At 38.3% G+C, this 22,199-nt stretch overlaps 2 protein-coding genes and 1 pseudogene across 2 annotated transcripts in view; 2 read left to right on the top strand and 1 right to left on the bottom strand.

Annotated features, from left to right (window-relative positions):
* LOC117216226 (lachesin-like) overlaps window positions 1-4,049 on the top strand; it is a 65,199-nt gene extending 61,150 nt beyond the window's left edge. Inside the window, exons 9-10 of the mRNA XM_033462804.1 lie at window positions 1,711-1,878; window positions 3,754-4,049. Of these exons, the coding sequence (XP_033318695.1) occupies window positions 1,711-1,878; window positions 3,754-4,049 (464 nt within the window). The remainder of the gene's footprint in view (window positions 1-1,710; window positions 1,879-3,753) is intronic.
* A 6,360-nt stretch (window positions 4,050-10,409) lies between these two features.
* On the top strand, window positions 10,410-10,528 carry LOC117216250 (annotated as a pseudogene).
* A 905-nt stretch (window positions 10,529-11,433) lies between these two features.
* On the bottom strand, window positions 11,434-21,595 carry LOC117216216 (farnesol dehydrogenase-like). The gene is made up of 6 exons (XM_033462787.1): window positions 21,276-21,595; window positions 20,055-20,181; window positions 12,888-13,020; window positions 12,471-12,605; window positions 11,866-11,930; window positions 11,434-11,709 (listed from the first exon to the last, which is right to left on the bottom strand). Exons 1-5 carry the CDS (start codon window positions 21,568-21,570, stop codon window positions 11,871-11,873), a joined length of 750 nt encoding a protein of 249 aa, XP_033318678.1. The 5' UTR covers window positions 21,571-21,595; the 3' UTR covers window positions 11,434-11,709; window positions 11,866-11,870.
* Window positions 21,596-22,199: the final 604 nt, after the last annotated feature.

Below are 22,199 nucleotides of genomic sequence, written 5' to 3' on the forward strand. Positions count from 1 at the left end.
ATATAAAACATTTTTTAAATAAAATTGATTTACTCGCCATATTATTTGATTATTTTAGTAGTTTCGTCAAATCGAGTTAGTATCATTTAGAACAATATTAAAATATTTCATAGCGCAACGATAATATCTACACGATAAATTATATTATACTTTATATGTACTTAAATTGGATAAAATCATTCATCGGTCGCCACAAAGTAATTATGGTAAAGTAAAACCAGATTAAATATTTAACGAAGTCTCGTAACGTGCAACTACATTCATTACTCATCGACGAATGTGAACGCTACGTACATATGTACGTATATACATTGTATCTAACATTTACTAAATTATGTGAAACACTAGCCGAACACCCCGCAGAACGCAGTGTTCTATATCGATCGGTTTACATACCTGATTTATTTCAAATAGGTAGACAACTTCTAAGAAGCTAAAAGATGCTGTATGTCAGAAACAAGAGATAGAATCAAAAAGATATTCGCACTTCAAAATTACTTCTCGAAAAAAAAGGATAGCTTTGTTAATTGAAGAAATTAACTCGCACGATTAAAACGAATTGGCCACGTTTTATGTGTTTCTTCTAAGGCGTGCCCGCGTAAGAACAGAGAAACGCATCTCTCTTTCCTTATAAGGTTTAACATTTCCGTGTAGAAGTTAGCAAAAAGGTATAGACAAATGCATGAATGAATTACACTCGTTCGTTCGCAAATATATTCTCCGAGCAGTTCATAACACTGTATGGACGACATGCTTTCGCTTCAGCACAATTCTTGCGGAGCAGTTCGTTCCAATGCATTCGTATGTAATTTTCAGCTTGTACGAAAAATCCAGTGGCCCTTTTTCTTTATCTTGCTTATGCATATATACATCTATATAAATATACATAGATGTGTATGTGCGCGCGTGCGTGTTCATATACAAGAACATTTCAACCGTAATATGGAGTCTCAGGGCGCGTTTAAAGAAGTGAATTTTTGCATACTTTCATACGTTGTTCCGTGTTCTTTCCGTTCGTTTGCAATATTCGCAGGTGATGTCATATACTGTATATCTATATATCGATACTACATACAGAAATACGCATCTTATACTCATGCATAGAATATGTGCCACTTACGATCACGGTTCCTTCTGTAGTGAAAATTATTTTCAAATTTATTAACGCTAGTAATAACTTTCTACTTTTCAAATGTGTATTAATCCAGTAGTTATCATTATTGTTCTTAAATTACAAATTTTTAAAACTCTCTTCGGACGTTCGCAATAATTTTCAAGAGAAAAAATTTTTCAGCTCAAGTGTCATGTCATTGACAAATAACAAAGTAAAACAACAATTTCATCAAGTTCGGTATAAGTTTTTGTAGCGAATTAAAACGTACACAGAACTTACTGTTGAGAATTCGTATCGTTTGCCATTGATATTCGCCGATATTGATATTCTCCCCGTAAGAATCATGAGAATTATTTCATTCTTATCTTATTGTTAAATAGGTTATAGGTTAGATTAAGAGGTTTATTTATCACATTGTATATGCATAAGTTGTAATGAATGAAAATATGCGACCTACAGATTGCATCGCATGCAATCCGTTAGCATGTCCCTGTTAACATTTCTACGATATGATTACGATCTGTGATTACTATGACTAAAATACTTTCTACGGAATAAAATTATAATTAAATACAATATAAAAATTGTTTCTATAGCGATGATAATATCAAGCCAACAACATGACGTGCAGACAATTGAAAAATCAAGGTTCGAGGTCCGGATGGTGTTAACAATTCGCAATTTACAAAAAGACAACGTGGGTACTTACAAGTGTGTGGCAAAAAGTTCTCTTGGTGACGTTGAGAGCAGTATTCGATTGTATGGTAAGTATGATTTAGAATTACATATCTATCTCCAATCAATTTTGTAAATAGTTATAGTTTCGTATACACGTATTAAAATTTATATTTTAATTATATCATATTATTCTTTTATCGCCATTTTTTAGATGTCGTTCTCTGCTCTTCTTTATGCTTGCTTTTACTTACCTTTTTCTCTTTCAACAATCGTTTTCAAATTTTTAACCTAACAAAAAATGCGCTAATGTGCGTTAATGTGCGCTAATGTACGAAAATGTCCCCTTTTGAAATTATAGCACTAGCCACGGTTCGATTGCTTATGGCATGACTTCTGTATTCCCTTTGACAGTAGTAATTTTACCTTCGATAAATCATGAAATGTAGCTGTGCATATACTACACACATATACAAGAGCAAATAAAATTTATAAAACAGAAGCTGTGTATTTCCAAGAAAGGTAAATAAATGCAAGAACAAATACCGAAACCGAAAACTAACGACACAATGACAACTACTATGGTCGTCGATCTGACGATAAATAACGAGATAAGATGAATAATCAGTTACATTCGAAAAGCCTCGTACTACACGGGTCCAGCTGAAAGAATCGTCAAGTATCAATTAGAATAGGGCTTATTCGATTGATAGTTGTAACGCTCAACACTGAACATTCATCTCCGGTCTGGCATTATTCCACGGCTAATACGAGCAGTCTAGACGACGGGTTAACGAATCTTTCCGGAAAATCCGAGTGGAAATTGTTCTTGCCCGGCTGCATCTTGGATAAAAGACTCATCGCAGTGTGATAGAAGGCATTTCGCTCGAACGTGTATCGAACACGCTCGCGTTTACAAGCATCTTCACTTTGCCACGGAATCCTCCAGAGGATTTTCCCTCTAACAGCGTTCGGTTTCTTTCGGTCAATCCTCATTTTCTTACGTACGACCCTGGGAATCTTCGGTGCACTTCGGTTCAAGGATCTCGCACGACCGTGTCCTTCATAAATCGTCGTGAGAGCCTCTCACGTTTTAGGAATCAATATTGTTCCGTAATACAGGGATTCTACTATTTTTCGTAGCACACAGCATACTGCAGCGTGTAAGTTTTCCTTTCTCATGAGAACATCGCCGACGACTCACTGCCACCATTCTCAATGTGTAAACTTGTTATTCAATATGAGTAAAGTAATTTTAATTAGAGTAGAAAATTTTTAATTAGTCAAAGTTACTTTAAGAATTTCACTCAGCTAGAACTAAGGCATTTTCTTCTTGCCAGCCCTATATAAAATTTCGGTTCTCTCTGTAATCAATAAACTACAAAATTATTCTATTTATTCACGGTTAAACTTTATATCGGTCTTGTTTCTAATTTTCTCATGAAAATTACTGATTTCTTGTTGTTCTCGCCGATGAAGCGAATGTCTTTAACAACAAATCAGTGAACTTTTATTATTGTATACAGAATATTTGATCGAAATATTACAAACAAATTCAATATCTAATTTCTTCAGTTATCGATCGCGTTAAAGTAAAAGAAATTTTCTGCACGCTACTTACGTGGATCGAATATTAATCTATCAAATAATAATAAATCTATCAAATAACAATAAATAGATAATAAATCTATCAAAACCTCGTTATTAACTAGTATTAGCAGAAAACATAAATTTATCATTCGAGGAAAGATAAACTTTATTCCATCTATTCTATTTATTCCATCTAGACAAATTTTCGCTGCCTAAATTATCTGAAAAAGAAAATATACCAGAACTGTTCATTCTAAAAATTGTAGGTTCTTACGCTTAATAGAATTTGGAAGAAGGTAACACTATTTCTCTCTCTCAACATTATTTTATAAAAAGTAGTAAATGTGGAATGACCTTTCTCTCATTTATTACAGAAATTTCAGGACCTACGAAAGCTCAAACAGCGGCTCGGCCATCTGTTTACGATGAAGAGGATGAAACCGTCTATGGTTCAGCAGAAATTGAGAAAATCGAAAACAAGCTTCTATTTGTGGATAACATGATCAATGGATACGTAGAATATCCATCGGTTGCAACTTCAATGCCGACTGTAAGGATCGGTAAGAAGAGGCAAACGATCGGCGCGAATTCCAACGCGGATCATCGCCGACGAGGCTCTGATCTCCTTATCGTCCTAATGCTCATTATCGGTCATCGGAAATGTCAGTGAACGAACAGTCTGGTAAAGGTTTGGAGAACTTGCTGCTATTATACATACATCCAGATCGTAACAATTCGTAAGAAAGGATTGATGGTAAGAAGGATGACGGCGTGTTTTATACATCGGTTAATTCTGTACAGATCCAGCCTGTATTCACATTCTTCGGAGACTTATTCATTTAAATCAAAAGATTTAGATCAAACAGAAAGTACACATGCTGTAACGAATAAGAACCAGAAACTAAGAAATTAAGAAATTGTCAACGAGAATTTTTTTTTTGAAAAATGAGACGAATTTATATTAAAATTGTCTCCTCAAAAGCAATCTCCTATAAAGGAAAGGAGATATTAGTACTAATAGCGCAAACTTTATTTATCGAATGATTAATCGTTTCGAAGTTATGACTCAAATTATAATAAAATATACATATTTTTTAATTAAAAAATACATTGTACGGATACGGTATGTCGCTTGAAATTTCCATCACGAGGTTTATATAATATCTCCTTTTGAAGTAAAAAATATTTGATAGGAAATGGTAGACAATTTAGTAACCAACTAAATAGTAAACAAATGTTTGCAAACATCTTTAATAATTATTTTTAAGAGCAAGATAATAGTTTTATTGCGGTGTTATAAAATCCTGAAGAATATATCAACAAAAACCATGTAACTGATTAAGGTTGTAACTGATGCTTGACAAATTATTTCTGAAATATGCTCATAATTGAACTATATTTTCATATTTTTTTAATCAATAGTCCATATATACTTCTACGTAAGTAAACTTTAGAGTAAAAGGATGCGTTCCGTATCCTAAAATTGAAAGGGTCACATTCTTTTTTTTTCGTTTCTTTTCTTTGAAGTTAAATATTCTATTCATACTCATTCAATGTTCATACTAATTCATTCAACTCAAACAAGCAAGTGTAATTATCCTGAAGTACTGCGCAATGGGACATTGTCCTAAGACCCACGCTTTAATATTCGCCGATTTTCGAAATCTGTTAAAATTTACATTTTAAGTAAAAAATCTAAAAAATTTTTAATTTCTAAACATACATCTACAAAAGAAGATTCGTGAAGTCAAGAAAAGATATTTTCTGTTATAAAATGATATGTATATCATTTTACTTATACGTGACTAGTAATGGATAAAAGGTTTACAGAACTCGTATTTTTATGTGACTGGCATAATGTGTTCTATCCTATAAATATGAGCTTGCCTTTTATTCTGTAAGATTGTTATCACTCCAACATTCCTTAACACGAAGAGAGAATGAGATTGAACTAACTAGCCTCCCCCCTTTATTGTAGCAAAGGTAGACAATCTAACTTGAGCATATATACATATAAATATAATTCATATATGTATGTATGTATGTATGTATGTATTACATAGGTACGTAATAGAGAAAATGAGAAATGTGATTTGCGAGCATATAGCGAAGTGAGATATTAAAGCTTCACTTCGAATTAAAAATAAATGGATGAAATATGTATATTATCAAAATTATTCCTGTTGTATGCGAATATGTTGTTTGTATCGATCTAACATGCTTGATTATTCATATCAATATGTATTTTGTTTCGTTTACTCGCTGAGAGAAAAAATGTGGCACTTTTAGTCTTCTATAAGGTCTACTACAGGTAGTGCTATACATAAGTACACGATACGATTGCAGCGCGAATGTTCAATAAAACTATTGGATGTATGTAAGTTGCAACCTCGTTTCCTACCTAGACGCACGATTTCACAAAAGAATATCTAGAACATTTTTATAGACTTCGATACGATTTAATAGACGAAAATTTCTTTCCTAGAAATTCCTGTTCTTTTGACAAATTAATACACGAAAGTCGTAAAAGACTTTTTAGAGTTGTTGAAACTGATCCAACTTAAATTCGATACATCTAATGAAAATTTTGCACTTTTAACAAATTTAGTTATAACTAATTGAAAGATTCATTTTGATCGCGTCATAACGCTCTCCGTTATCAATCCTTGTTATTCTACGCTCTGATTAAACTCAATATCAAATATAAATGGCTAATGGGAAAATTTTCAGTAATCCGATCCTATACGTTAACTTTGAAAGATAATTGAAAAAATATGAAACGACGATGCGAGAATAAGAAACTCAAGGAGGAACAATACCAAGAAGAGCAGAAAAAGGTAAAAAATACAACCCTGGCAACATATAAACATGGCCATACGCATATGAGACATATACGTTATATTGGCGAATCATACAGCCACGTGTGTATTTACATTGTGCATATTTTTGTACACGTATCTATGTACCATATACAATTGCATAAGTACTACTTATTAAGTATTACTAAGTATATACTTGCATATGTACATGCGTGTGCATACTGACATATCAGGGTAACTGAGATATCTCTATACAGTTACCCATTACTATTCTTAGACACACTCCATCATAGTTTTCCTCTGCAGCATCATCGCGACGGAAAATCATTCTCTCGTGAGGTCGTATTAGCGAGTTACTTAGCGTCTTTACGCTCGGTGGATATTTCACATTTTAACAAAGAGTTAGTTTAGTTATACTTCTACCATAGCCAAGCAAGTCGAGTACGATTTGGACTTTGGAAGAAAGCGCATCTGTTATCCCGTTGACCGCGGATTCGTTATTGAACCTAGGATCATTGTCATTAGCTTCTCGAGTATTTAATTACCACGGTTACTTGTCAAATTCTGTAATAATCGTATTTGCACTAGTCAATGTCTTCTCTATTGCATAACGACAATGTGTAATCCAAATGAAGATTCGTTTCACGCCCCTAACCCTAATTCTAATCTAAACCCGACTTATATATAATCGTTCGTATGCGTTTGTATTCATTATCAGCGATCGGATAGATAACCTGATCGAAACTTAACACTAACTTTTTGTTTATCTAGATAAGTGAGGGCGGAGCGATCTTGTATAAAGATTCGTGCACAATAGCGTATGCGGGACTGTAAGAATTGTCTTTTATAATTCAACTAAAAATGAATAAAATTGCTTGTGGTAAACAAGAACGATTCTTCTATTTTGTGAAATGACATCAGTTATTTATTCATCTATTATTTCTATAATTAATTAATTTTTTATTATTTTATATAAATATCCCTGATACCCTCGCGGGTACAAAAGGGAGAACCATCCCAGACGCAAAACCAATATATTAATAATATTCATTTTTAATTAAATTACAACAGACAGTTCTCGCAGCCTGGCATATGTAGCTGCACGAAGCTTTAACTATGCCGAATCCTCGTTCACTATGTACTATGAACAGAATATAGGCAGTCGACAAGCAATGCTAACATGTACGCTGTTACGGACACGCAACTGTAGGTAGAGTTCACCGTAGTCATATCGATAATCTTTTGCAAATATTTCGGGAACGATGGCCAACCGACAGTTAGTTGCCGACCACAAGTTGCTCAAAGTGTTGACTTCTACAATATATCCAAAAATCATCGAAATCAGAATTAAGACCTAGTTTTTCTACAGTTTCATCAAAAGTTATTCTGTGTTAAAGAGTGTCCAAATATTAATAAGAGCAACTGTATGTAAATAGACCTTGCAATAGACCTTTTTATGTGTCGAGCAACGATCTTGGCCAAGTGGAGTATTTTATCTTTAACAAACGGATTCCTCCGATCGGCCCAAGATTTTAAGCAGCGCATATACGCTCTATACACACTCGCTTTCAGACAATCAGATCGAACCTTGATTAGATACGTGCGATATTTTGGTTTACCTACGTTAATTTAAGGTTGTTATATCTTTGCTTCGAAATATATACATATATTTCTTTAGAATATGCACATTCGATAATGATATTAATTTAGGCAGCATGGCATTTAGGTAAATGGTTTCGTGTAGATAAATGTTATATTGGGTAGGGCAAAACAAAGAGCGATTTTGAAAAGCGCGGGAATCGTGAGGTTCAGATGGGAGAAAGTGGGGATGGGCCATGTTTCATGCCCATTAGCGTTTAATAGTAATAGCGCGGTCGACTCTTCAGTACCGCCTACGCTGTATGGTAAAAGTGTTTTATCTAAACGGTAGTTCTTACGAGCAGGCGTACCGTGCTTTGAAGAACTGTTTTAACATTGATCGGAATTAACCGCTGCTGTCTGCCTGTGCGATTAAGAAGTGGATTGAGAACTTTGAAGAGACTTCGTCCACAACAAGAAGTGGTTCAAATCCCACTGACAATGCTGCGGAATGTAGTGAGTAACTTTAAGGCCTGGCTGGAAGAAGTATGTACGCCTGAAAGAACGTTAGCTTACTGCAGTTATTTTTAAAAATTAGTTTCTTTCCCATTCTCATACTTACTTTTCTTTAAAGCTTTTTTATGTAGTTTAAGGTGGTGCAAATAAAATTTGGAAAAATTGATTTTTAGAGATTTTTTGCCCCATCTTGTACATTTGTCCTCGCCTCTGATAAAACTTTTGCGTAACTAATTGATTTTTCCATCAATTCATACAACAATCTCTTTTTCTTGTCTTAATTTTTCGAATTAAAGTCGAGCTGTTTTGTCGGTAGCAAAGTCTTTATTTAAACATATATTTATACGTACTTATTAACTGCGAATCAGTAGAACCGCTTCACTGTTCAATTTTTCTGCAAACTTTCATATCGAAAAAATGAATGATAAAGTATGCATGTACAGGTTAAAATGAAAATTTTCATTTGCGTTTCCGCGATTTGTTTGGAAAAAAAATTTTCTTAATTTTTTTACATAAATATTGTAGAAACTCATTGGTTAGTGATCTCTACAATGTTATTTATCATAATTTAAACGGGAAACAATGGATATTTAACGTGAACTTAATGCAGTAATGCGATATAACTAAGACAACTTAAATTGATGATTAACAACTCATAACAACTCGGCAACTTATAACTTACAACTTATAACGACTTGACAACTCACGAGTAACGATTTATCCACAACTATTCGAAGCTACCTTGCTACTTACTCGCAACTCCCTCGCTACTATAACCTTCAATTCCAATTCTCAACACCAATTCTTTTTTTTCTTGTGTGGAAGAAACCTTCATAGGCACCCCCCGTCCTGCGGGGAGGGGGCGCGGATTCATACCGACTAAAACCTCCACGATGACCTTCTGAAGTGTATCATCACCCCCCCCCCGCCAATCGCGAATCACGAGCCCCCTCTTACTGATAACAATCCTTTCTTTCCGATGGCGCGATGTGTGGTCATGACACATTGGTTCCCAACCTCGGTGTCGCCGTGCAAAACTGCCTGACTCCCCAACCAGACAGTTTAGTAACGCCGCGGTGCTGGTATCGGCCAGTGCCTAATGTTTTTACCTGCCGGAGGACGAGGTGAACCAAACTTGCCTTGTCAAGGCGCGTCAATGGCCTCTGCCCCGTTTTCGCTTACCGATCCTCTCTGAATGGGAGCCTCGCTCTCTTTTCCACTCCGCAGCCTCCTACTAGAGGATCACCTGCTCACAAGTGTTGTTGCCTTTGGTAACGGGTTCTTTCCTTAGCGCAAATTTATCGCCATACAGTACCAGGGCACTCCTAGGGCCATAGGGGTGGGGTTACGCCCAACCAGCGCACAAGGCACTCAGTACCTTGCTGCCTGGATTAGTTAAGCCTGCAGGGGCTGTCGCTCGTTACAGGCGGAACGGGGCGATTCTAAGCCCTACCGCCTCACCAGGACGGCTCCGGAGCAGGTGGAACGCTGCTCACCCGCCGAAGGCCATTTGGGGCGAGCCATTACCCCTTAAATCGGCCCTCTTGCCAGCATCGTGGCCATCAACCACTGCCACCACGAGTCCAAACCTATAATTGGCCGAGCAGAGGGGTCGCTACTCCCTCCGAGCTTACAGTCGACCGCCCGTGGTACCATCCTAAGTCATTGGTGGGACTATCGCGTGGATGTACTGCCACGTCACTGCCGGCCGGCGACCTGCTAACCGTACTCGACAGATCGAGTGGGACTCACGTAAGCGGGGGCCTCAAGGTACAAAGTACCCGGGAACTTATCCCGACGGTCCCATCCTTGGCATCAGGATCGTGGGTGCGTTACTACCCAAGGCCACGTAGAGAGAGTGTAACCGAGCCTCTCGCTTACACTCCCGGCGACCTTCCCTGCGGTGTACATAGAAAACTCACCTAAGCGGGACGCTTGTCCCGACAGTCTGCCCTGGCTGCGGGAACGTGGGTTTGCCAGCTCCCATAGACTTACATAAGCAAGTCCTCCCTGCGGAGCGTCGTTCGCGAACAGTTTCAAGAGTCAAGGTCGTCGCAGATCGGCGATCTTCGGACGATCTCGCGAAAAGCTGCGCCCCAGTATGAAAAAGTCTGGCCGCCAACGCCCTGGTCGCGCTGAGTACACTCGTTCCCGTCAGATCACGAAAGTTAAGCAGCGTCGGGCACGCATAGTACTTGAATGGGTGATCGCCTGGGAACTCCGTGTGGCGTTGGCGAAGCGCGCTGGGCCCGCCGCGCCCCCCGGTGGGGTTCGGGCTTGGGCGCTGGCGGTTCAGCGCCTCGGGGTCGCCAAGCAGTCCGGTAGGGGAACCGGGCTGCCTGGCACGGCGGCTCCGGCGACGAGGCGCGGTGTGACAATGGCCACACACCGCTCCATCAGCGGTGGTATTAGGAACGGGGGGGGGCGTTGCGACGCTCACACCGGTTCCCAGGCCTCCCTCGATCGCAGCCGGGACGGTCATCGTGGAGGTTTTAGTCGGTTGGAGTCCGACACTACCACGCCGCTTTCCCCAGAAGTGGCCTGGCTTCCGTGCGGATTTCCTCCGCGTAAATATATAAAAAAGAAAAAAGAAGAAAAGTACGAAAAAGTCTATATAAGAATGTCGCGAATTTCATAAATAGCCATTAGTTATTTCATTATAAGGTATAAGTACATAAGACTACTGAGTACAGTTAACATTCATACATGAAAAAAGGGGAGGAGAACAAAAAGTTCAACAGACGCGCATTGTGAATAGTAACAGCATTTATGTACAATTCAAATGACAGATAAAAATATAGTGGAAGTGGATTGGATTAGGGCTCTGGGAAGGTCGCGTATGTAGCCACTTCACGCGGTAAGAACTGCCAGCTGATATTTGTTTTCAGAAATTAATCTGTAGAAAACGATGCCAAGATAAAAACAGCGAACGTCGTAAAATGTATACGTACCAGTTTTAATTATGTGATAAACATATCTAGGCTAAGTCTATTGTACGCACTTTACGCACAAAGACGTACTTTTTTATATTTAGGGGAAAAATATAAATCTCCGTTTTCTAATCCATTTCTTTATTAAATAGGATAATCCATTGAACAGAGGGTCTAAAGTTCTACTCCATAAAACATTCCTACATACATCTTGATTTTACCATATTGCATTAAGATTCACAATCGTCCTGATGAGGTCATCGGTTCTTACATTCCTTTGTATAAATGGTAATAACCTAATAGTAGTAATAATGTAAATACAAAACGTTAATCGCATATCTAACAACATATGTCTTCAACTACTCTGATACTTGCAAGATAGGAGTAACACACTGATTTTTTCGCCATTGTACATTGATATAATGATGTGATCGGGCGTGAAGTTCATTAAAATCGGTATGTTACAGCATCTAAGTAATGACTTTTTTTTTATTAACGTGGAGGAAATCCGCACGGAAACCAGGTCGCTTCTGGGGAAAAGCGGCGTGGTAGTGCCGGACTCCAACCAACTAAAACCTCCACAATGGCCGTCCCGGCTGCGATTGAGAGGGGCCCGGGAACCGGATTTAAGTAATGACTAACAGTGAGTCAATCCCGCTGTGGGAAAATAAATCCCGTGCCGTGTGGTATTACAGTGATTTCCGGAATCTGCAAACAGTATTTCTATGACTATTGAAGTTAATCATTACCAGTAAAAATAATAACGTTCACATAATATTGACATATGTTCTTAATTGAGAAAGGAGAAATTCTATCATCCTATAATCATCTATCATCCTATAATAACAAAATGGTTACTTCCACATATTATAGAAAGAAATATAAAAATTGTATGCATAGAAAGAAATAAAAGAAAATATCAAATAGGTAAAATAAAGGAACATAAGTAAATAGAAAAACAATAAAATAGGAAAGAAGGTAATTCAATAATCAACTGTATAAAAAGGGTTATCTAGCTCTATAGTTGTTATACAAATTATATGAATTAATATAACGACGGAGTAAATAATATTTTTTTATACAGATCTTATATTAGGAACGAAATAAAATGAGTGCAAATGCGGGAACGTCGAAACGAAATTGGCATAAAGGAAATTAAAGATGTGGGTTAAAATGTGTGTCGATAATCTTACTAAGAGTCGTTGCAGTGTGTATGTTCTTGTGGACAGGTATTTTATGTATACATACCTCGACCGTTTCCGGTGTTCCTAACGCGTAGATCACTGCTTCGGCAATGTCTCCAACTTTTAATATAAAATTATTGCTCACGACATCTTGGACACCTTTCATCATATCTGTCATCACAGCTCCGGGGCTGATGTTCTATTAAAATATACAGATAAAACCCTGTGAGTATTATTTATTCTTATAGTATGTGCATGCGTATATCTGATTATTCAGAATTACATTAACAAAAAATCATAGACAATTTTGTTGAGCCAATTTTAATTATAGAAATGGCAACGATATCTATCAACGCCATCTGTTAGATTTAGGTTTTAAATGTTCCCACACCTTCGAAAATTTTCATTTTCTTGTCTGTACGTATGGACTAATGATGGCATTAAATAATATACTATACATATGTAAATAACGAGCTGTTACCGTGATTTTGACGTTCAGCTTGACCGCGATTATTTCGTGACGAAGTTCTATCCCTAGAGCTCTTAGACCGTATTTACTAGGACCGTACATGCCGATCGGTACGGCTATACCTTCAAGATGTAATCCGGCAATGCTATAAATATGCTTCATATTAAAAAATGTAATAATTTAATCAAGCTGTCTGTGAAAAATTAGTATAATGGAAGACAGTATAGTTTAATTTCTACTTAATCACGGAATTTAATGAACCTTTCTGAAGTTTTTCGTAATAAAGTACAAACTACGAAAAGATAAGCACAGACATTCTGCTTATTTTCATATTTTTTTTATCTCTTTCGGATGTCTTGCATATATCGGTAGAAATTCGATCGATTGGGGAGATTGTGGAATATAAAAATCTAGAGATACACAGTGACATTGACATATTGCTGAATTTATTCTATATGTCGGAGCGGACATTAGAATTAGGGTTAGGGGCGTGAAACGAATCTTCGTTTGGGTTACACGTTGTCGTTGTGCAATAGAGAAGACATCGGCTAGTGCAAATACGATTATTATAGAGCCGGACAAGTAACCGTGGTAGTTAGGCACTCGAGAAACTAATGACAATGATCCTAGGTTCAATAACGAATCCGCGGTCGACGGGATGATAGATGAACGTACTCACAAAATCTAAGTCGGATGCGTGATATTCACTGGTCGTAAAGGGTTACTCCTTTCATCATTGAGATCGCGAACGAGAATGCCTTTCCTGTCCCGATGATGCCACAGAGGAAAACTATAATGGGGTGTGTCTAAGGACACGAGATCATCGGATTCGTCGAGAAAAGCCTTCGTTCAGAAAGTAAGGGAAATTGGCGTTGCTGCTAATTGGTCAATCTCCATATCGGTGGTTAGAAAAGGATGTTAGCCGCCCTCGAGGGAAAGCTGCTAGTGGGAGACGCCACTAGTTGAAAAATATGTCTCCCCTATCTTCCCGTAGTTGGGACAAAGACCGTTTATCTGTTTGAAGGACTTTAGTTGACTAAATCTTAAGATTTATAACGGGCCCTCGAGCTAGCTGAACATGTACTGCGGAGACGCATCGACATCAGGCAATCATCTTACTCGAAGAATAGGGTCTGCGTGTGGCGAGCCACGGGACAGAAACCGTTGGAATGTTTACTGTCTCGTGTCGCCCCGAATATTTCTTTTAAGGAGAGCTGTAGAATTACTCCATACCTTGTTAGGCAAAACGTTCATCCTGTGACCGCGGCTACGTTCGGCGACTGACTGTCGCCTCGAGCCCAAGCTCATTATCACAACTCTCGAACAATTACAATCGGATTGAATAACTACAATTGTTCAATTACAGACTCCGGTGTTCTTTCATCTCCGACACGGCCATCCTGACTATCACACGTCCTCGTGTGTAACTAAAATATCGTGCTTTCTTACATTAGATTCGATGCAACTGACATTATTTACGATTTAACTAAATGTCCAAGTAAGTCAAGGGTCCAGTGCAATAACAAAATTTCGTTCTGAGGCTTGACAACACAAAACTAAAAGAGAACAAGAATTTGTAGCGTTATAATTTGTATTCAAAGTGCTAGTTGCGTTCTGTGAGTCGCCAGACCGTAATGACACGACAGATCATGTTCGATTTCGTACACTGATGAATCTCAGTTGGTTGGATCATATTGCTACGTTGGGTGTATCACTGTGGGTATATTGCAGATGTATGAAACATCACAGTGGATATATTGCAGACACGCAAAACGTCACTGTGGGTATATTACAGATGTATGAGACATCACAGTGGATATATTGCAGATACGCAAAACGTCACTGTGGGTATATTACAGATACATGAAACATCACAGTGGATATATTGCAGATACGCAAACGTCACTGTGGGTATATTACAGATGTATAAGACATCACAGTGGATATATTGCAGATACGCAAAACGTCGCTGTGGGTATATTACAGATGTATGAGACATCACAGTGGATATATTGCAGATACGCAAAACGTCACTGTGGGTATATTACAGATGTATGAGACATCACAGTGGATATATTGCAGATACGCAAAACGTCACTGTGGGTATATTACAGATGTATGAGACATCACAGTGGATATATTGCAGATACGCAAAACGTCACTGTGGGTATATTACAGATGTATGAGACATCACAGTGGATATATTGCAGATACGCAAAACGTCACTGTGGGTATATCACTACGACCACAACGTGGTGTTAATGATCCTCTGAGGTCAGTGCACTTGCATCGTTATTATCACCATCGTTATCATCACCGCAGACGTCAATCTCAGCAGGGGCGCAACTTTCTAGCATCTTTCTCAGTCTGTCATGTCTGTCCTTATATGATTGTTTGCCGTCTAAGGTTTTTAAAGTATATCTATCTCCTTCCAAAATCTTTGCTATCTCGAATGGACCTCTGAATTTCGGATTTAACTTCGTCTGGTTTCTTTCCTCGTTTTTGCATAATACAAAATCACCAAGGTTAAACCTAACTACCTTAGCTTTAGTTTTGTCAACTCCACCTTTATCGTATCTAGCACCAATTTCTATATCCTCTATTGCCCGCTGTCTTACATTAGAGATATCTACTTCTTTTTCTTCGATATTATCGGGTATCAACGAGTCGTAAGGTCTTTGCTGTTCCACCAATTAATAGTTCCAATGGACTCGATTTAGTCACGCGGTTGGTGGTGCAATTCGAAGCCAGCTGTATTTTGCCAACCGCGTCTAGCCACGATCGCCCGGTCGTTTCTATGATCGTGAACATAATTTTCAACGTACCGTAATACGCTCTACCTGACCGTTGGCCCTACTCGCACCGGTTGAGATTAAGTGGAGTTTTAGTGTTCACCTTGCCAGAAATCTTGGAATTCTTTACCCGTTAGGACACCTCTCTTGATCCGCTATTATCCGGCAAGGACTGCCGAATAAAAATATAGTACTTAAGTGTTTTAACGGTACTAAGGAAATCTACTTTACGAGTATGATGCAGATATGCGAATTTAGTGAAGACGTCGACCAAAACAATGACATATTCTTTCGAACCACTTTTACCGCTTAGTTTGCCCGTTATGTCCACGCGAACTGTATGCCAAGGTATGCTGGTCTTAGGTATAGGATGTAATTCAGCTCGTATTTTACCTGAACTGGCCTTCGAAACTTGACAAGCGTGACAGTTCTCTACGAATTCGCGAACATACTCCGCCATTTCTTCGAACCAGTGACACTCGCACAGTTTCTCAAGCGTTTTATCCCAACCTAAGTGCATAATTGACTGTTGCACATGGTTAATAACGGACCACTTAAGCCCTCTTGGAGCGATGGGCAAGCAGAGAGTTTTACCTATTCTCTGTATTTTACGATGAAGGGTACCGGACCGTAACTCATACGTATTCGCGACGTCTTCCGCGAGCTCTTCGTTCTGTAATTTATTGACGATCCCAGAAATTTGGGAGTCGCGACGTTATTCCACTAATAGCTAGTCTTCGGAGATTTCGGTCAGATTGATTTCCTTCTCTATGACTTCGTTGATCGTAAGGTGATCCAAGTCTACGGGATTTCGCGAGACAAAATTTACGTGGGCCATTCGTTTACCTTCCCGGTACAGAATGTCAAAAGTAAAAGTTTGTAAGTAAGCCCACCACCTGTAAACCCTGTCATTTAAATTTACCTTACTACTGGATGCCTTCAAAGGATTACAATCGTAGACGACAAGAAATTCTCGTCCGCGGAGTTAATGACGGAAATGCTTGACGGCGTTCACAACTGCTAACGTTTCTAGTTCGTAAGAATACCTAGATTCCGCAGGGCTACTTCTTATACTGTAATATTCTATTACTCTATTTTTATCTTCAATCTTGTGCATTAAAATAACCTCATATCCATCCGAACTAGCGTCGATACGAAGTTCTATCGGGTAGTTCGGGTCAAATACCATTAACACCGGCGCGTCGGTCAGGGCGTAAATTACCTTTTGCCTTATTTTTCCATGCCTATCTGTCCAAGTCATGTTTTTATTTTCGGAAGTAAGCGCATACAAGGGTTTCATTACCCGTGAAAATTTAGGGACGAATTTTCGGAAATAAAGGGCTAAACCTATGAACTGCCTGAGCTGTGTGACGGTCGTTGACGCAGGTAAAGAACTCAAGGCGTGCATTTTACCCGGATTGGGACGAACTTCTCCGTCGTAAATTACATATTCCAAATAGAGTACCGATGCCTTTAGAAAAGAACATTTTGAAAAGTTAAAGGAGAATCCGGCTTTTACAACGGTATCTAGTACGGTGTGCAATACTTTTAGAGCTTGATCTATCGAGTCGGCAATAATTAGGGGATCATCCAAATAGACGACAACATAAGAATGGCACGTTGGCTGTTGTACGTGTTTTCAAAGGAATCTCAAGAACGATCTCTCGTTTCGTTTGTTCGCAACCTCGAAATCAGCAGCCGCTGCTGAATGGAACGAAGGAAAATGTAGTACAGATCACTCCGACCAAATGATTTCTTATGTCACCGCAATTAAAAAGGGTCAAATGCTACAGAAGACTTGGCACGCGACTACTCCTGAGGATTTCCGTAGTAAACGTTTTGATGGTTTACAAAATTGTAGCAAGGAAGAACATAAATATTAGAATATTTAGACAAGTATGAGCTGCACAATTATTAGGGTTGTCCGAAAGTATAAGAATCCCCATTTTCGACGGGGTCAGCCTAGTATCGCCGTCCCGAAAATGACTTCCGGAAGAAACATTAAACGCGCACGCACTTATGTTATGCAAATAAAGGACATCGAATGGATCGAACAAAGGCACAAAAGAATTCGAAGAAAACAACAACTTATTATCCAAATTGTTCATCGAGAGTAATCAATGCTGTATACTTCCTAGAATTAGGATGAATAGGGATTTGGAGAAACCCACCGGCCATGTCCAGAATAATAAAATATCTCGCTTTTTCAATCTCGCGACTTGATCCGCAATGAGGGGTAAAGGATACCGATCCGCGACCGTACATTTATTTAGTTCTCGAAAATCTACCTATCATCTATCTGAACCATTGTTCGTCTTCACGAGTAACACAGGGCTCGCGAACGGTGAATTACTAGGCTTTATGATTTTTGGCTGTAATTAAGTCGCTTGTTCTATCACGTACTATTCTGCGCTCGCGAAGTCTATTAGGACTCCTTGTACGGCGATGTTAGGATCAATTAATTGTACTTCTAACTGGCCTGTATTTTTTTGTACGAGTACGTAGGGAACCCGTAACGGATGAATCTCTGAATTTTCGAAAAGAAAGATTAATCGACTTTTATCGCTACCACGTACCTCATTGTCAACTTCATTAACATCGATCTCGTTTTTAGCGGTTTTATTACAGGCATTAATTATTTTTGTTTTACACATAGCGAGGCTATTTTGTGTAATATTACGTCAAAATCTTGGCCTAAAATTTAACGAGCAATCGCGATATCGTATTGTTAAATAACTATCAGCGAGAACATGAAAAGTTTATCTCTAACCACCGACACCTGCAATGGACAAGATTTGAGCGATACGTTTAGTACCAATATTTCTTATTCCTCGCATTACTACTATATCAATCGTTCTTTTGCCAGTGATTCTCAAGACTACGGATTCTTTAATTTGCGAACACTCGGCTCCGAAATCGGGGTAAAATGGAAACGACTCACCCGGATGGCTTGATCTACCAGTTAGCGCCTCCACTGCGTAGAAGTCGATTCGACACTCGGTATTGAAATTATATTCAGGGCACTGCTTTGTAAAGGATCTTCCTCCATAATCAGATTGGTAGCTGCGCACCATGCAGCGGAGTCGAAAAATTGTTAGGTTCCACACTCGATTTTTGCACTAGCGACGGAATTAACTCGCGCACGATGGTCGTAAGCTCTTGCACTGTTATAATCGGCACTGATCCCACTTCTGATGTCGGAGCGGACATTAGAATTAGGGTTAGGGGCGTGAAACGAATCTTCGTTTGGGTTACACGTTGTCGTTGTGCAATAGAGAAGACATCGGCTAGTGCAAATACGATTATTATAGAGCCGGACAAGTAACCGTGGTAGTTAGGCACTCGAGAAACTAATGACAATGATCCTAGGTTCAATAACGAATCCGCGGTCGACGGGATGATAGATGAACGTACTCACAAAATCTAAGTCGGATGCGTGATATTCACTGGTCGTAAAGGGTTACTCCTTTCATCATTGAGATCGCGAACGAGAATGCCTTTCCTGTCCCGATGATGCCACAGAGGAAAACTATAATGGGGTGTGTCTAAGGACACGAGATCATCGGATTCGTCGAGAAAAGCCTTCGTTCAGAAAGTAAGGGAAATTGGCGTTGCTGCTAATTGGTCAATCTCCATATCGGTGGTTAGAAAAGGATGTTAGCCGCCCTCGAGGGAAAGCTGCTAGTGGGAGACGCCACTAGTTGAAAAATATGTCTCCCCTATCTTCCCGTAGTTGGGACAAAGACTGTTTGTCTGTTTGAAGGACTTTAGTTAACTAAACCTTAAGATTTATAACGGGCCCTCGGGCTAGCCGAACATGTACTGCGGAGATGCATCGACATCTGGCAATCATCTTACTCGAAGAATAGGGTCTGCGTGTGGCGAGCCACGGGACAGAAACCGTTGGAATGTTTGCTGTCGCGTGTCGCCACGAATATTTCCTTTAAGGAGAGCTATAGAATTACTCCATACCTTTGCTAGGCAAAGCGTTCATCCCGTGACCGCGGCTACGTTCGGCGACTGACTGTCGCCTCGAGCCCAAGCTCATTATCACAACTCTCGAACAATTACAATCGGATTGAATAACTACAATTGTTCAATTACAGACTCCAGTGTTCTTTCATCTCCGACATATATATTGGGCAAAAAATTAAATTCAAATGAATTGAGTTTATTTGGTAGTGTTCAATATAAAAGTTTCATTTTTGTTTTCTCCGTTTGTAAATAGAAGATGAAAACTACTTGCTTAGATTAACAAAAAACAATTAAGATTTGAGAGGACAAATGGAACGATAGATTCTTTGGCATTTTCCACAGATATATTTATCCGACGCTGCCATCAGTAAATTACGGTAGAAATATATTCTTATGTAATACATGAAGTTACCTGGAGATATTAATTATATGGCCGCAAGCGTTGCATTTTTTCATAGATTTTACTACTTCTCGTGTAAAAATTGCTGGTGCTATCAAGTTGGTGTCAATGACTCTACGGTATTCTTCGGTTTTTGAATCTGTAACAGAATATTTACGATTAGTTATTACAAACAGAAATGTATCTATGAGTATTATTATATAGCCAAGCTATTATTAGTAAGAGTAATTAAATATAACAGTTGGGGCATGTAAGAATCAACGTTTAGATAAAAAAAACTTCAATTTCGCGAGTAAAACTGTATTATTTATGTAATATTTGACATTTGTAACATTCACATTTAAAAATAATGACTAGAAAAGCATTATTATTTTGAAATAGTAGATATTGTAGGGAAGGAAACATCTGGAAACAAAATTTGAATTTTACTTGAAAAGATCAGTCGAAAGTAGCGAACACAACTTTTTTGTATCAGATTTGATTTTCCTAAAAATTCTTCGAATATTCCTTAAACACGTGTAACAACCTTTTTATCTGATGAATTTAGAAAATTTGGAGCAAGAAAATCTCGATCAGAACATAACTAATGTACAGCGAAGTTTTGATATTGCAAAATATTTTTAACATAGCATAGGTGCCAATCGTCAGTAATATATCAGTGATAATTAATAGATAACGATTTTTCAGAATAAATACCACTCAGAGATTGCAACAAATGAAAATCACATAACTTGCAAAATAAAAGGATCCTATTTGTTTTGTTCGTATGGTTGAATTTCTGGTCTAACAAAACAAAACTTGTAATACTTATGTTTTAATGCAAATGTATATAAATACTCCTTCCGCGTACTATGGTACGCTTTCCGATGACATGAAGATTAATTTAATCAAGCTCGATAATTCAAAGGAATGATTGTAATCACTCGAGCGGTTATACTGATAACGAAATTGAAATTTTATTGAAATTTTCCATACAACTGACTTCTCCGCTAATACTGAAGAAACCTGGGACATTAACTCCAAATCAACACTACTTGTCCAACGAAAGCTTTCCTACTACAGATAGTAGATAAACGAATCTAAATTATTCTAACCATTTTACATCTGTAGCATAATAATATAACCTATGATTACTGGCAATACTTAAAAAAAAGAAGATTACAGAAAAAAGGAAAATTCAAATCGAAGCATATTCGTAAAATACCATATATCGATATGAATAGATATTTTTACCGAGGATAGGTGTGGAACTAAGAACTCCAGCATTATTCACTAGAATATCAAGGCGACCAAACTTTTCGTCGATCCATTTGAAAACCTTAAGAATATCTTCTTCGTTCGTTACATCGCACTCGATCGGAAAAAATTTATCCTTCCCAATTTCTACTGTAGCATCCTGAAGTTTGTCTATTCTTCTTCCCAAACCAACTATTTTAATGCCATGGGTAGCCAGAGCTTTCGATATCGCGAGACCGATTCCTCCGCTCGAACCGCTCACAAGTGCTACTTTTCCAATCCAGCGATTCATCGTTCGTATTGCCGTGCTACAAAGTCACTACGCGTGGAAGTATTCCGTTGTAGTTTAAAGAGAGATTTCGGGCTCTTGCCCCTATCAATCGCGGCCACTTGTGGCGTCTCATAGCAACTAACTACCTAACATGCAATCTACAGAGTGCTCAGTTTCAACGCAACGAGTTAAATATCTCAAAACATAAAGTAAAAAATTGTTAAGGAAATTCGAGGATTTGGAAATACAAATAATTGACTATATTTCACACACAACAGCTATACATCTATATTACAATCTGAAGAACGTCTTGCACGCACGCTTGTCGCCAACCGACTATCCTAGATTCTTCTAACATCTGGCAACAGTCTTTTGTCTCCACTAAGACCTGGACGCCTTCTGACCCTTACACACACACTCTCATGTACAGTGTAAATATATCACTTTCCTAACAAAAATACATAAAGGTGTAATACGAAAAATACGGAAAGTTATAGAGCAGCCGATGTTGCGATTCTGTTAATGATCGCGATTATATTTTTTTTTATGAAGTATATTGATATAGGAATTATAGTTATAACTATAGCTATACGTCCGCTCCCCTCACCCTTCCTCCAGAGTTGAATTAGTCAGTACAAACACTCGAATTA

This window comes from Bombus bifarius, unplaced genomic scaffold (genome assembly GCF_011952205.1).
Source record: "Bombus bifarius isolate JDL3187 unplaced genomic scaffold, Bbif_JDL3187 scf7180000010252, whole genome shotgun sequence".
Taxonomy (NCBI): domain Eukaryota; kingdom Metazoa; phylum Arthropoda; class Insecta; order Hymenoptera; family Apidae; genus Bombus; species Bombus bifarius.

Coding starts and splice junctions, on each gene's coding strand:
- LOC117216216 (XM_033462787.1), bottom strand. CDS start 21,570: ATGAATCGCTGGATTGGAAAAGTAGCACTTGTGAGCGGTTCGAGCGGA. Junction 20,182..21,275: donor TAGTTCCACACCTATCCTCG/GTAAAAATATCT, acceptor ATTCTGTTACAG/ATTCAAAAACCGAAGAATAC. Junction 11,931..12,470: donor GAACACCGGAAACGGTCGAG/GTATGTATACAT, acceptor TACTGTTTGCAG/ATTCCGGAAATCACTGTAAT.